At 43.2% G+C, this 15,956-nt stretch overlaps 1 protein-coding gene across 1 annotated transcript in view; it reads right to left on the reverse strand.

Moving 5' to 3' along the window:
* coro2ba (coronin, actin binding protein, 2Ba) overlaps positions 1-15,956 on the reverse strand; it is a 59,184-nt gene that overhangs the window by 21,249 nt on the left and 21,979 nt on the right. Inside the window, exons 4-8 of the mRNA XM_073032613.1 lie at positions 15,510-15,674; positions 10,532-10,648; positions 7,463-7,567; positions 5,526-5,622; positions 4,519-4,631 (exon numbers count right to left, since the gene is read on the reverse strand). Coding sequence (XP_072888714.1) covers positions 4,519-4,631; positions 5,526-5,622; positions 7,463-7,567; positions 10,532-10,648; positions 15,510-15,674 — 597 coding nt within the window. The remainder of the gene's footprint in view (positions 1-4,518; positions 4,632-5,525; positions 5,623-7,462; positions 7,568-10,531; positions 10,649-15,509; positions 15,675-15,956) is intronic.

Genomic DNA, 15,956 nt, shown 5'->3' on the forward strand with positions numbered 1-15,956 from the left:
TCCAGAAATTCCAGCCATTACTGCTCTGCTGTCATCCCTGCCAGTGTTCTTTTACAATCAATTCTGGCCAACTCCTCTCTTGTGCCTCTGTAATTCCCTTTACTCCACTGCAATACTGATACCTCTGACTTTAGCTTCTCCTTCTCAAATTTCAGGGTGAATTCAATGATATTATGATCGCTTTCCCCTAAGGGTTCTTTTACCTTAAGTTCTCTGATCAATTCTGGTTCATTGCACTACACCCAATACAGAATAGCTGATTAACCATGAGCTGCTCTAAAAAGCCATCTCATAGGCATTCTAGAAATTTCCCCTCTTGGAATCCAGCACCAACCTGATTTTCCCAATCTACTGCATACTGAAATCCCCCATGACTATTGTAAAATTGCCCTTTTGGCATGCATTTTCTATCTCCCATTGTAATTTGTAGACCTTACAACTGTTTGGAGGTCTGTATACAACTCCCATCAGGGTCTTTTTACCCTTAGCTCGGTCCACAATGATTCAACACCTTCTGACCCTATGTCAACTCTTTTTAATGATTTGACTTCATTTTTTTTTTACCAACAGAGCAACACCCCCCCCTCTGCCCTCCTGCTTTCAATACAATGCGTATCCTTGTACGTTAAGTTCTCAGCTATAATTTCTTTCATTCATTATTCAAATGATGCCTTCAACATTGTACATGTCAACTTGTAACATACCCGAACATTTTGACAAGTTCTGTTCCATATTCACCAGTATTTATTGTTTTACTATTAATAACAGACAGATTGTAATAATTGAAGCATTTTAGAAAACCTGATGAAAATGTATTAATATTCATATTTTTAAAAAATTGAAAAATGAATAATCATGGAGGTGTTATTCTACATACAGTATTTACTCTTATTATCACTGAATACCCAGTGCTCACTCACAAATGACAAGAAAAAAATACCAGCTGGGTGAAGTCAATGCCATCTGCCCCAGCTGTTTATTATACAAATACCGATGCATACACCTGTCAGTGTAGACTTTGCAATGTCATGTGTTCTTGCAACCATCTAGTTGGCGCCAAGGCCAGCATGACACACTTGTTGTGAAAACATCTCACTACTCATGGACTGTAAAAATCATTTACAGCTTCATTTGGCAGTAAAGATAAGAATTATGCATCTTTTTATTATATGTGGGGTTTAAAGAATCGAGGGGAGGTACTGTATGTCACGTGCCAACAAATTTTTTTTGGCATGCCGTCTTGGGCACACTTGTCCGAGGTTTGCCAGCCTGGCCCAAATCATCTCAGTTTAGCAATACTACGACCACCTTGCTCACTCTACACTAAAATGTGTTCGTTCTTTTAAAAATTGTTTATAATTTATGTTTAATTGATGTTTTTCTTGTGAACGCTGCTGATACAATGCAATGAGCCTGCGATGCTGTTGCAAGTAAGCTTTTCATTGCACCTGTGCGTACATGTGCTTGTGTGTCTGACAATAACCTCGACTTTGGTTTGGACTTCTATGTACCTAATCTGGGGGAGGGTCTGTACAGTACTGTGTAAAACTCTTCGGCACACGTAAATAAATTTCTTTAAAGTGAATATGCTTTCAAAAATAATGAAATAAAAACTTTCTAATGAATTTACTCTAAAGAGCAGTAAACAGTAAAAAATACCAAATCAAACCAATATTTGGTGAGCCCACCCCTTGCCTTTAAAACTGCACCAATCCTCTTAGGTACACTGTTGTGCGGTTTTATAAGAAAATCAGCTGGTAGGTTGGAGGTTATACAGTTCCTCTGCATAATTTGGCTGCTTTGCTTGTTTCTGTCTCTCCAGGTAACCCCAGACAGACTCAACGATGTTGAGATCAGGGCTCTGTGGAGGCCACACCATCTGAAACCGTATATATAAAAAAAATCCTAGGGGGCTGAGAACTTTAGCACAGTACTGTAAAGCACAACTGTGTCACAGTTACATTCCAGCTACCTGCCTAACTTCCACACTCTTTTAGTCTACAGTAAATCCTTGACTTATTGGGAGGCTGTTCCTGATTCTCACCAGGATTTCTGTTGGAATGTGCCTTGTACATCTGCAAAATAGAACTCTTCCCATTGATTCTACCTGAGAGTTCATTGGTGTGCACATTTCTGCTTCCTCCATTGAAGGTGCTGTTTTGTAGAGGCTGGTAACATCTTAAGACTTGTCCTAAGCATGCACATGTACTTTGCAAGAGAGGAACCAGGCTTTGTCTTAATGCAGATACACAGCCATCAGCTAATAGGACATAATTGAGACAGCATGTTTTCCCTGAACTTGGATATTCCTCGTCTGTACGGGTTACCGAGGGAACTCAGTGGCAGGCAGTGTTCTGGTCTAAAAGCCTCCCACGCAATGGGATTATTGTCTTGGGAAATGCTGGAGTCACACTGATTTCAGGAAATGACTGCAATGCAGACCAATGTAAGAGAAATCAATCTGGACATTGAAAAGCTTCGCCTCTTTTGTAATCAGTGTATTGGCATTACTACAGATAAAGGAGAAAGCTGTTTCTCAGCCGATCAGATAATAACAATAAGACATAGGAGCCAAATGAGGCCATTTGGCCCTTCGAGGTTACTCCATTATTCCATCATGGCTGATTTATTATCCCTCTCAACCCTATTCTCCTGCCTTCTCCCCATAGCCATCGACACTCAAAAAACTATCTATCTCTACTTTAAATACACCCAATGACTTCCACAGCCATCTGTGACAACGAAGTCCACAGATTCACTACCCTCCAGCTGAAGAAATTCCTCCTCCTCTCTGTTCCAAAAGGACATTCTTGCATTTTGAGGCTGTGCCCTTTGGTCCTAGACTCCCCCACCATAGGAAACATCCTCTCCACATCTGCTCAATGTAGGCCTTTCAGTATCCAATAGGATTCAATGAGATCCTCCTTCATTCTCCTAAAACTCTGGTGAGTACAGACCCAGAGCCATCAAATGCTCCTTGTGTTAATATTTTTATTCCAAATCATTCTTGTGAACCTTCTCTGGGCCCTCTCCAATGTCAGCACACTCTTTCTTGGATAAAGGTTTCAAAACTGCTCATAATATTCCAAGTAGACTCTGACCAATGCCTTATAAGCCTCAACATTACATCCCAGCTTTCATATTCCAGTCCTCTCGAAATGAATGCTAGCAATAGATGGTGACAAGTTCTCCAGCTCTGTGACTTTTGCTAAAAAGTCATCAGTCAAGTTCAAAGGAGAGTCTGACCATTAGCAAAAACAATAACTTGCATTCGTGTGAAATATTTCTCATAGAAACATGTCACAAGGCCCTTCTCAGGACTGTTATCAAATAAAGTTTCAGTTTGTATGGAACATTAAGGGTTTTATTGAAAACACTTCTATTTAGATCACAAAGCTTTTTACTCAACTTTCACCTGAACTTCTAAAGATGCCAGAGATTCTGCAGATGCTGGAAATTCAGGGCAACACACTCAAAATGCTGGAGGAACTCAGCAGGCCAGGCAGCATCGATGGAAATGAATAAACAATGGGCATTTAGGGCCGAGACCCTTCATCAGGACTGCAAAGCAAGGGGGAAGAAGCCAGAATAAAAAGGTGGGGGAAAGGAAGGAGGATAGCTAGAAGCTGATGGGTGAAGCCAGGTGGATGTGAAAGGTAAAGGGCTGGAGAGGAAGGAATCTGATAGGAGAGGAGAAAGGGAAGTAGGAGGTAAATAGGCAGGTACGGAGAAGAGGTGAGAAACCAGTGTGAGGAATAAAAGAAGATTGAAGAGGGAGGGGAAAAGAAAAAAAATAATATATACCAAAAGGAGAAAAACACCTCCTGGAAATTAATTACTCAAACTAGCAACATGTGTCAGAGCATCCACGGAGCAGTTTGAATTCTTGAGGATTTGTTTAAAATTTCCCTATCAATCTCATTAACCATCAATCCCCATAATCTTGAAAACAATTCACTAAAGCTTCTTGTCACTGTCTCCCAAACCTCTAGAATTCAAGAGGGTAAATGCCTGGGAACATTACCATCTCCAAGTTCCCCATTAAGCTATGCATTACTCTGGCCTGGATATGTCTCGTTGTTTCTTAATTCTTGGTGGGAGTCTCCAGTTGATTTCTCAGTGGGGGCCTTGTCCTGATATGATGTCCAATGCTTCTAAACTTTAACTTCACTGCCAATTTCTCAAAGACTTAAAATTCAAGATTGTTTAATGTTATTTCTAGTAGAAGCGAATGAAATAATTGTTACTCTGGATCTGATGCAGCACAAAAAAAACAATATGATAAAGAACACAATAATAAAAAGAACATTATTAATACAAATACACAAGGTAGCTTATAAATATCTTCTCATCTGCCCATCACCTCTCCCTGTCTCTCCCCTCCCCTTTCCCCTATGGTCCACTCTCTCCTATCAGACTCCTTCCACCCACCTGGCTTCACCTATCACCTTCTAGATTGTCATCCTTCATGTAATGTGGTGACTAGAATTACATCCAGTTTCTGTCAGTTTCACTCACCCTTCTTGGCACAATCATCGAGATCGGTTCAATCACTCCTTTCAGTGTGACCAGCTTGTAAAACCGGAACACCTCACAGATGGACACATCCAGCCCGTGTTTTGGCATCACACCTGTAGGAGACACAAAGCAACTACAAATGAGCTTAAAAACTGAGCCATAAAAATATAAAGCGTGAATGTGGAAGCTTTAGAGAGGGTGCAGAGGAGATATACCACAAAGCTGTCTGCCTTAGAGAACGTGCTATTCTGGAACAGCTTCTTCCCCTGTGCCATCCAATTTCTAAATGGACATTGAACCCATGAACACTATCTTGCTACTTTTTATTTCTGTTTTTTCTGCACTACTTATTTCAACTTAACTATTTTATATATATATACACACACACTTAAATAGTTTTTTTCATTTTATGTATTTCATTGTTCTGCTGCCATAAAGTTAAGAAATTTCGTGACATATGCTTGTGATATTAAACCTAATTCTGATGTCATATGAAGAGAGGTTGAGTGGGATGGGGCTTTTCACTTTAGAACACAGGAAGATGACTGGTGACTCCAAAGAAGTGTACGAGATGATAAGAGACATAGAGAGAGTGGATAGCCAGAGATCTTTAGGCTAGTGAGAGGGGGCAGAGGTTTAAGATGTTTGGAGGGAAGTGGCGGGGGGGGGGGGGGGGGTGGTGGATGTCAGAAGTAGGCTTTTTACATAGAGAGTGGTGGGTGCATGGAATGCGCAGCCAGGGGTGGTGGTAGAGGAAGATACATTAGGGACATGGACCTTTAAATAGGCACATGGATAATAGACCAATGGAAGGCTATGTGGTTAGATTGATCTTGGAGTAGGTTAAAAAGTTTTGCATGATATCGTGGGCTGAAGGGCTTGTGCTGTAAAATTCTATTTTTTTAACCCAGCTTGATTTTATTAACTTCTAGAGGGGATCTGAGTGGTTCTCATTAATGCTCAGCACAATTGATTATAAAACCATCTGGGTAAATGTGTGATCTTACCCATTCCCTTCTGAGGGGCCGGCGAGCGATATTCCATCAGGTAGTGGAGATATGGCTTCTCGGTGCTAATTTCATAGTATCGAATATTCCCATCACCCTGTTCAAAAGAGGATTAGGCACAGGATATGTAAACTACTCATTTCATTGTGAGGATATTTTCAAAGTTGCTGATGGGGCCGGTTTCCTGCTCACTTTGGAGCAGTCCCTCCCCTTTTACTTCAAAAGAATGAATGTTGGGTGTGTTTCGGATCAGTAGGATGTCCCTTCTACCAAACCCTTGCCTGGACACCATTGAAAATGAACTCGCCCCCATTGTCTTTCAATGGCAGGTCAGAGTAGAACACATAGACACATACAACACATGCTGTAGGCAGGATTCAGGGGACCATTCAGCCCTTAAACCGACTCAGCTAGTGGATATTTGGCCTGTCTTGTTCCATAACCCTTGCACAACAACCACTGGCCTCTTCAAGCACCTGACCCACTCCCTGTCCACACCCCCTGCACACCAAGGGTCTTTGAGGGACGATGCTCCTTCTTTCTCTCAAGGAGAACTCTCCCTCAAAGACCCTCGATGTGGGAGAGGCAGCTGCATTGCGTACGACACGCTGCTGCCTCCCAGCACACATGTAACTCTTGTCTTGATGCTCTGCTTCCCCCCACCCCACCTCCCCAATTCACGGACACGCTCTCAATCTGCACTGGTCACTTTTCATCTTTTATGCTGCCATTTCACATATTTATATGACTGCTTGTGTTATTATAATAGTGTCAGTAACATTATACTGTCTCACATAAATTGACACCTCACACTTCCTGTCAACCTGTCAATCTTCAGGCCAGGCCACGCAGGGACTAGTGCTAATTTTATTTTCTGACTGAATGTGCTGGAACTATATGTGCTGTGTTTGACTATATGTACTGTGTTTTGCCCTATCAAATCTGCTCTGTCATTCCATCATGGCTGTTTAATTATCCCCCTCAATCCCATTCTCCTGCCTTCTCCTCATAACCTTTGACACCTTGATTAATGAGGAACCTATTAAGACTTAATGTGAATGATCAATGAGAACAGGATGTGTGCGACTAATTTAAGGACTATCTCACACACCCGCCCATTTTTTAAAAGATTGGGTGATTATAAAATCATAAGACATAGGAGCATATTTAATCCATTTGGCTCATTGAGTCTGTTCTGCCATTTAATCATAGCTGACTCTTTTTCTTTCAGCCCCAACTTTTGTGGTCTCCCCATGACCCCTCAACCCCCTTACCAATCAAGAACTTATCAATCTCTGCCTTAAATACACCCAATGACTTGGCCTCCACCACTCTCTGTGGCACCAAATTCCATAGATTCCCCACCATCTAGCTGGCGAAATCCTTCCAGATCACATTATTACAGACAGATTGGACATGGAGAGGATGATTTCAATAGTAGAAGAGTTTAGCACCAGTGGGCACAGCTCAGAATAAAAAGGCGTCCCTTTAGAACAGAGATGAGGAGGACATTTTTTAGCTAGAGGGTGGTGAATCTGTGGAATTCCTTGCCACAGGTAGCTGTGGAGGGCAGGTCATTGGGTATATTTAAAGCAGAGGTTGATAGGTTCCTGATTAGTGAGGGCATCAAATGTTATGGGGAGAAGACAGGAGAATGGGGTTGAGAGGGAAGATACATCAGTCACGATCGAATGAGCAGACTCGATGGGCTGAATTCTGCTCCTATGTCTTATAGTCAAATTATTTAATTCTGAGCCTGTGTCCTTGGATCCCAGACTCATCTACTTTAGGTAGGAGGTGGGAAGAGTCAAGAAGGGCATAGTAGGCAAGATTGCTGTTGATAGGAGAAATGTGAAGACTGAGCGTGATCACACCTTGTGTTATGTGTATGGTCAGTGCAGTTCCCACAACATGTTGTTAACTGAGAGACAACTTACCTTTCCAGCTAGGTACAGCATGTGTGTATCATCGTCGTAGAAGGGGAACAGGAGCCCCGAGAGGCCATCGATTTCTTCTTCTTTTATTGGCATCGATAAATCTTCCTAAAAGGAAAGAGATCGAAGACAAAAGGTAGTTTTGCATCTCACAGCCCAGAATCGCCTCAAATCCTCCCTGCACCATCACTCAATCCTCGGTCCTGGGGAGTGCCACAGGCGACTAATGCAAAGAAAGATCTCCCTCAGAGTAACCTGATGATGAGTCGTCTGCTCCGCTTTGCGTGGTCTTGGCTGAGGCAGGGATGTTGGCCAAAAGGCAGGAGAGGTAACCTGTCTGATGTCAAACTAGCTGCCCACCAAATGGTGGGATAGGGCAGTTTTCCTTGATCCCAATCGTTTACCTTGCACTGTCCATTTAACTGGGAAATACCTTACCAATAAAATTAAGGTAACTTTCATTCCTGGGGTCTGCACGTCGCTGGTGAGACTAGTGTAACTCCTGCTTCGGCTAGCAGTTTAATATAGGCATGATAGCCATTTGGGTGGATGCTGCATGATGTGTTCCCTGTTACAAATCAGTACCATGAAATAACAAACAAGTACACAATATGCGATTAAATGATCAAGCTTTATAATTCTTAATTTGACTATAAGGTTAGTAAAGAAACAAAAAAAAGGGCCCATTCTCATGAAACAATCTGCAATGTTGGAGCTCACTGATAATGCTGTTCGTCCACCATTGACCTTTTCTAATCGTTGCTGACCTTCGGACCCTCGCTCCAAGTCCACTCCGTCCGGCGGTCTACCAACTCTCCCCATTCGTGTCTTCTCTCCTCATCTCTCCCCAGCAAAAGACCATGAATTCCCAGCTCCAAGAAAGAACAACATCCTGCTCATTGGCTAATGTGTCCTGTTATCTCTAGTTATAACCCAAACATTGCTCCTACAGAGAAACTATTACCTTAGCAGTGGAACATTACAGAGAAGCCGTTATGTTAGCAGTGAAACCTTTACAGCGCGTTACACTAGCATTGGAGAGGAGGAGGATGGTCCCTCCCTTACAAATGGTATCACTATGGTAACTCTCTCCTTACATCATCCGCATCTCCTCAGTGGCCGTTACGGTGCCACAAAAGTGGGTGGGCAGTGGCTCCATACCATTCCTGAGGGGTTGTCCATGCCCGTGGATTAACCCACTGCTGCACATTGGAAAATACACTGGACTGCCGGTGTCTCTTTCCAGGGTAACCAAGATGATGATTTGTCTTTGCTAACTGGCCAGGATTGACCTGTGGCTTTCTGAATTAAATGCCTAATTTCCAGAATACCATAACAACATTGAACACTTTGGACTTTGGTTTGCTAGTTATAGAAATATCAGCCATAGTTAGTATAAGGATAGTCAGCAAACACAGTGGAGGTGTAAAAGATGATAAGAGGTACAGATCAAGTGGACAGCCAGAGACTTTTTCCCAGGACTGAAATGAGGGCATAATTTTAAGGTAATTAGAGGAAAGTATAGGAGGGATGTCAGAGATTGGAGTTTAACTAGAGTGGTGGGTTCATGGAATGCACTGCCAAGGGGTAGTGTTGGAAGTAGATACTTCCAACTTAAGATAGACATATAGATGAAAGAAAAGTGGAGGACAATGTGGGAGGGAAGGGTTAGATTGACCTTAGAGTGGGTTAAAGGTCTGACATAGCATTGTGGGCAGAAGGGCCTGTACTGTTCTATGTTCTGTGTTCTATGGTGGAAGGTGGGCGTGTGACAGGCCACTTGGAGATACAGTCATGTGACAGAACCTTTGCTAGAACAACCAATCAGATTTGGAAATCATAAACCTCCCGGTGCTGAGCAGCTTCCTTGCCATGTGTGGACAACAATGAGCAGGAAGTACTGGCCTGGTTCTTTGTCAGCACAGTGATGTCAATCCTAAAGAAAGCCCTTCACTAGAGATCTGCTGGACAGATTTCTCCCGATCTGAGGCCTGCTGCTGTCAGATGAAGAGGAACCCTGGCATCCAGCAACAATGATGTCATCGAACTGACTGAGGAGTAGCCAACCACACTGGAGAATTTTCCATCCGCAAAGCAGGAAGGCAAAAACAATGAGCTAATATTTGAAATATTTGACAGAGTTGATAAAAGATTGGAATATAACACAAGAGGCAAAAGTATCATTTAAGAGAATATTATCTTTTTTAAATGATGAAATCTTCATCTAGGGTTATCTTCAATGTAGGGGACTAAGAAATAAATTTTTGGGTCAAGGTGTCTTCCAAACAGGATTTATGTTTCACAATTCTATTAAAAGCTGAGGTACACTTATGCATGTGTGGTAATGTTGATGTTTATGACAATTTCACAGCATATAGAGTCATAGAGTACTACAGCACAGTTAAAGTCCATTTGGCCCATCTAGTCCATGCCAACCTGATAGATTCATAGACTTATGGAAAAGTGCAGCGCAGAAAAAGGCTCTTTGGCCCTTCTAGTCTGAGCCAAACCATTTAAACTGCCTAGTCCCATCTACCTGCACCGGAAAAAGTAGCCCTCCATACCCCTCCCATCCATGTACTTATCCAAACTTCTCTTAAACGTTGAAATCGAGCTCACATGCAGCACTCACACTGGCAGCTCATTCCACACTCTCATGACCCTCTGAATGAAGAAGTTTCCCCTCATGTTCCCCTTAAACATTTCACCTTTCACTCTTAACCCGTACATCTGGTTGTAGTCCCACTCAACCTCAATGGAATAAGCCTGCTTGCATTTACCCTACTTACACCCCTCATAATTTTGAATGCCTCTATCAAATATCCCCTCAATGTTCCAAGGAATAAAGCCCTAACCTACTCAATCTTTCCTCATAACTCAGATCCTCCAGTGCCGATAACATCTTTTGCATTATTCAGTCTACCTGGGCCTGTACCATGTTCCTCCAAAACCCTCCCATCCATGCACCTATCTGAACTTCACTTATATTGCAAGAAATGGCAGCAATGCTGAGACTGTAACCACAAATTGACGCCTTTGTCTTATGCTGCAGACTTGACTTACTGCACTGACCTGATCCCAGAGAGCTATCTGTCTGGTGTTCCACCTCGACACTCCGGTGGTGAGCAGCCTCTTTGAGTTCCCCAGGACCACCACGCGGTTCACTTTGTGGTTCTTGCAGCTTGCTTCCTGCAGGGATAGAAGGGGTCAATTCTGTAGGTCATACTGTATGGAAACAGGCCTAACTCATCCTTGCCAATCAAGGTGTCCAGTTGAGTTAGTCCCATTTTCCTGAGCTTCCTACATCCCTCTACACTTCTGTTCATGTAACTGTTCAAATGTCTTTTAACCTTTGTAATATGGCCTGGTCCTTCACAGGTAAAGCCCTCACCTCCACTGAGCACATCTATATGGAGTGTTGTCACAGGAAAGCAGCATCTATCATCAGGGACCCCATCACCCAGGTCATACTCTCTTCTCACTGCTGCTTTTAGGCCTAAGGTACAGGAGCCTCAGGACTCACATTGCCAGGTTCAGGTACAGTTATTAATCCTCAATAATCATGCTCTTGAATCAAAGGGGGATAACTTTATTCAACTTCACTTGGCCCAACACTGAACTGTTCCCACAACCTATGGACTTACTTTCAAGGAGCCTTCAATTCATCTCATGTTCTCAATATTCATTGATCATTTATTATTATTATTATTATTATTATTAGTCTTTCTTTTGTATTTGCACAGTTTGTCTTTTTCTCATTGGTTGCTTGTCCTGTTTCATTCATTCTTTTATCGTTCTTGGATTTACTGAGTATGCTCACAAGGAAATGAATCTCAGGGTTGTATATGTACTTTGATAATAAATTTACTTTGAACCTTGAGTATTGAATTGTATCTTCCTCTACCACTTCCTTTGGCCTCCCACCTTCTATGTGAAAAAAAATGCCCTATTAAATCGTTCTCCTCTCACTTTAAACGTAAATCTCACTTAACAGTCTCTTTAGGGGCCAGGGGAAGGTTGTGTGTGTGTTTCTTTAACCTCTGCGGCTGAAGAACTGTCAGTGAAGTTACTGAATGCACTGTCCAATCAGAGTCCAAAGCAGATGGAGCGATAGATCAGAATTAGTGAGAAAGACATGAAATTGACAAAATGCAAAAGAATAATTAAAACAAAATCTCTATCAACAATAAACTGAGAGAATTAATATCCAGCCATGTACACAATAAAGTGTACCATGTTAGTGTAGCAGTTAGCACGATGCTACTACAGCTTGGGGTGTTGGAGTTTGAACTTCAATTCTGCCACTGTCTGTAAGGAATTTGTACGTCTTCCCGATGAACACGCGGGTTTCCTCCAGGTGCACCAGTTTCCTCCCACAGTCCAAAGACTTACTGGTTAGTGGATTAATTGGTCATTGTAAATTGTGCTGTGATTAGGTTGGGGTTAAATAAATGGATTACGGGTGGTGTAGCTCAATGCCCTGACTGATGAAGATGAGCATGAATATGCCTTCTTCATTACACTTTCTACTGTGTGGGCCCTTTCAGGGAGCTGTGGACATGCACTCTGAGATCCCTTTGGCTCAATGATCTGGAGGGTCCTGCCATATCTCCTCTTGGATTTCAACTTCTTAAATGTATCTCCTCTCATTTATCTAGATGAAACAACACCCGGAGGAAACCCACGTATTCATGGGGAGGACGTAGAAACTCCTTGCAGGCAACACCAGAATTGAACTCCAAACTCCAACACCCCCAGCTGTAATAGTGTTGCGTTAACTGCTACACTACCATGGCACCCTTTATTGTGTACATGGGTGGAAATTAATTCTCTCAGTTTTCTTTATTGTTGATAAGAGATTTTTTTCTCTGCCCAAACCTTTGACAGATTTATATCCTTTGACAATCTTCCTCATTATCCACATCTCCGGGAATTTTCACTTTGGACAAAAACACTAATACTTTATCTTAGGAAACTTGGATTTTCTGCCTTAAAGTAAATCATCTAAGTGTCTTTGTCCAGTATTGAATTTTGGGTACATTGTTGCACAGGGGCAGAGTGCATTACTAACAGCTCAGTGTATTTTATGCTTCAAGAAGAAAGTTCTCGCCTGGGTAAGGCCGATACTGGAAGTATATTATTCATGAACTGGTGGTAACAGAGATGCCTGATTGCTGTTTAAATTATTTATCTCTCTGAAATGTAACTGCAAAGCTTCAAACTCAGCTAGCATGCTTTCACGATTTATAAACACGATATATTCTACAGATGCTGGAAATCCAGAACAATACACACACAATGCTGGAGGAACTCTGCAGGTCAGGCAGCATCTATGGAAATGAATAAACTGTACACACTTCATGCTGAGACCCTTCTTTAAGACTGGAAAGGAAGGGTGAAGTGCCAGAATAGAAAGGTGGGGAGGGGAGGGGAAGGAGGATAGCTGGAAGGTGATAGGTGAAGCCAGGTGGGTAGGCAAGGTAAAGGGCTGGAGAGGAAGGAATCCAAAAGGAGAAGAGAATGGATCATAGAAGATCAGTTAGGAGAGGAGAGTGGGCTATAGGAAATCCGATAGGAGAGGAGAGCGGACCGAAGTAGATCTGTTAGAAGAGAAGGGTGGACCATAGGAGAGCTGTTAGGAGAGGAGAATGGTGCGTAGGAGGTCTGTTAGGAGAGAAGAGTGGACCATAGGAGATCTGATAGGAGAGGAGAGGGACTATCGGAGGTGGTTTTATGATCCTCCTTCCCTTTCTCCCACGGTCCTCTCTCATCTCCTATCAGATTCCTTCCTTTCCAGCCCTTTACCTTTTCTACCCACCTGGCATTACCAATCACTTTCTAGCTCTCCCCTTTCCCTTGCCCTCCCCATCCAAATTTTTATTCTAGCATCTACTCCCTTCCTTTCCAATCCTGAAGAAAGGTCTCGGCCTGAAATGCTGACGGTTTATTCATTTCCATAGATGTTGCCTGACTTGCTGAGTTCTTCCACCATTTAGAGTGTGTTGCTTATACATTCATGATTCGTCTCATTGTGGTCTGGAGGTCAGGGTCTTAGGCACATATACAGTCTATAGCTAAGGTGCCTAAGACTTTTACACAGTGTTATCTGTCAATGTGGAGTGGAGAGAGAGTTTGTAAATCTGGTGGGAGCAAAGGATGTTGGGAATGGCGAGGGTGGAGTCCTGTGGGGAGTTTGTGGGACAGATGGCAGAGAAGGTGTCAGGGGCAGGGGGTGGGGTGGGTGCAGACGTACCCAGCCCTGAGACACCAGCACCAGCCATTACTATCCACCATCTGCTCCCATGACTTCACGTGACCCTGATCAGTGGGGTCTAAGCAGGTGCTACACCTTCCCCAAGGGTGACCTGCAGACTAGCAGAGGGAAGGAGGAAAGGAACACCTTATACCTTCTTTAGTAGAGACGTATGTCCACCCGGCCACCTTCCCTTTCAGCGAAAGATCTCATTAAAGCAAAAGCAGAAAATGCTAGAAATACCCTTAAGGGATGTTTGGATAGGCACATGGATGTAAAGAAGATGGAGGGATATGGACATTGTGTAGGTAGGAGGAATTAGCGTTTGGGTGTTCTGATTTGCTTTTTAGCTGGTACAGCACAACATTGTGGGCCGAATGGCCGGTTCCTGGGCTGTACTATTTATTCTATGCTCCACGTTCTATGTAATCGGCAAATCAAGCCGCATCTGTGGAAAGGAAATGAGGCAATGTTTTAGATCAACCCGGCAGGCTGACTCTTTTTCTCTTTTGTCAGATGCTGCCTGAGTGGCTGAGGATTTCCAACATTTCCTGTTTTTAATCTCAGGTTTCCAGCATCTGCAGCTTTTCAGACCCTTGCACTGAAGGCACCCAAATTCACCTATAGATCTTCGAAAACGAACATTCAGGCAAGGTGTTGGGAGTACTCAGTCCTATCTGCAGGAGAGGATGGGATGGAAGTTGGGGGCAAAATGTATGAATAGCCCTCAGGAGAAAAAAAAAAGGAGGTGATGCAGCCATTCAAAGGGGATCTGCAGGACAAGTTTTTTTATATAGGGAGTGGTGGGTGCCTGTAATAGTTTACCAGGGGCGGCCATGGAAGTAAATATGACAGAGGCATTTACGAGGCTCTTAGGCACAGAAATGTGCAGAGATGGAGGGATATGGACTGTGTAGGCAGAAAGGATTAGTGCAGTTAGGCTTTTAATTGCAAGTTTAATTAGTTTGTGGGTGGAGGGTGGAGATACATCTTTACCAAAGAAGGTGTAAGGCACTCCTCCTCTCTGCTAGCCTGCAGCTCACCATTGGACAAGGTGTAGCACCTCCTTAGCTCCCCACCCCTTCTGATCAGGGTCACGTGAAGCCATGAGAGCAGCTGGTGGATGGTCGTACGAGCAGCCGCTGCATATCACAGGTCCTGGTTATGCAACCACTGACGCCAGGTAGACAATCTCTGAAGAGTACTGATAATGGCTGGGGTCACCCGTTTTGTAAAGACATTGCCCAGAAGAAGGCAATGGCAAACCACTTCTGTAGAAAAATTTGCCAAGAACAATCACGGTCGTGACACCATGATCGCCCATGCCGTACAACACAACACATAATGATGATGATGATGAACTAGTCTGGCACAGACTTGTGGGGTGAAGGGCCTGTTCCTCTTCGGTACTGTTCTCTGCTCGATAAGCATTTAACAGACCTGGCTGCCATTTTCTAATCCTACAAGCTTGGTTGTGTTGGTACTCAAATCTCTCCTGCTTACCGCCTGTTACTAATAAGACTATAGACACAGGAGTAAGATTAGGCCATTCAGCCCATTGGGTCTAGCATTGCATTCTGCTGATTTATTTTCCCTCCCGAACTCATTCTCCTGCCTTTTTCAACCTTATCCTCTGCTTTAAGTATACGCAACGACCTGGTCTCCACAGATGTCTGCGGCAATGAATTCCACAGATTCACCATCCACTAGCTAAAGGAATTCCTCCTCATCCCTGTTCTAATACTTCGATAGGACTGAGCCAAACATTGCACATCACATCGCAGTAAAACTATTTACTTGTAGCACTTTGCCGGAGCGAGGCTCGATAACCCTCAGCTTCTTGTCCTTGCAGGTGGTGGCAAAGAGGCTCCCGTCCGTGTTGAAGGACATGCAGAGAATGACGTCGGTGTGGCAGTCGATCATTTTAACTGGCTCACCAATTTCTAGGTTCCAGATCAGGATCTGAGGAGATAGAACAGTTACAATGAGATATAATGCAACTAATAACCTGAGGTAATGTTGCTGCTTTATAAAACCCTGGTTAGACCGCACAGAGTATTGTGTTCATTTTTGGTCACCTCATTCAAGGAAGGGTATGGAAGCTTTAGAGAGAACGCAGAGGAGATTTACCAGGGTGCTGCTTGGATTAGCAATGATATGAGGTGGCACAACTTTCAGGTGATTGGAGGCATGTATAGGAGAGATGTCAGAGGAAGATTTTTTACACAGAGAATGATGGGTGCA

This window comes from Hemitrygon akajei, chromosome 30 (genome assembly GCF_048418815.1).
Source record: "Hemitrygon akajei chromosome 30, sHemAka1.3, whole genome shotgun sequence".
Taxonomy (NCBI): domain Eukaryota; kingdom Metazoa; phylum Chordata; class Chondrichthyes; order Myliobatiformes; family Dasyatidae; genus Hemitrygon; species Hemitrygon akajei.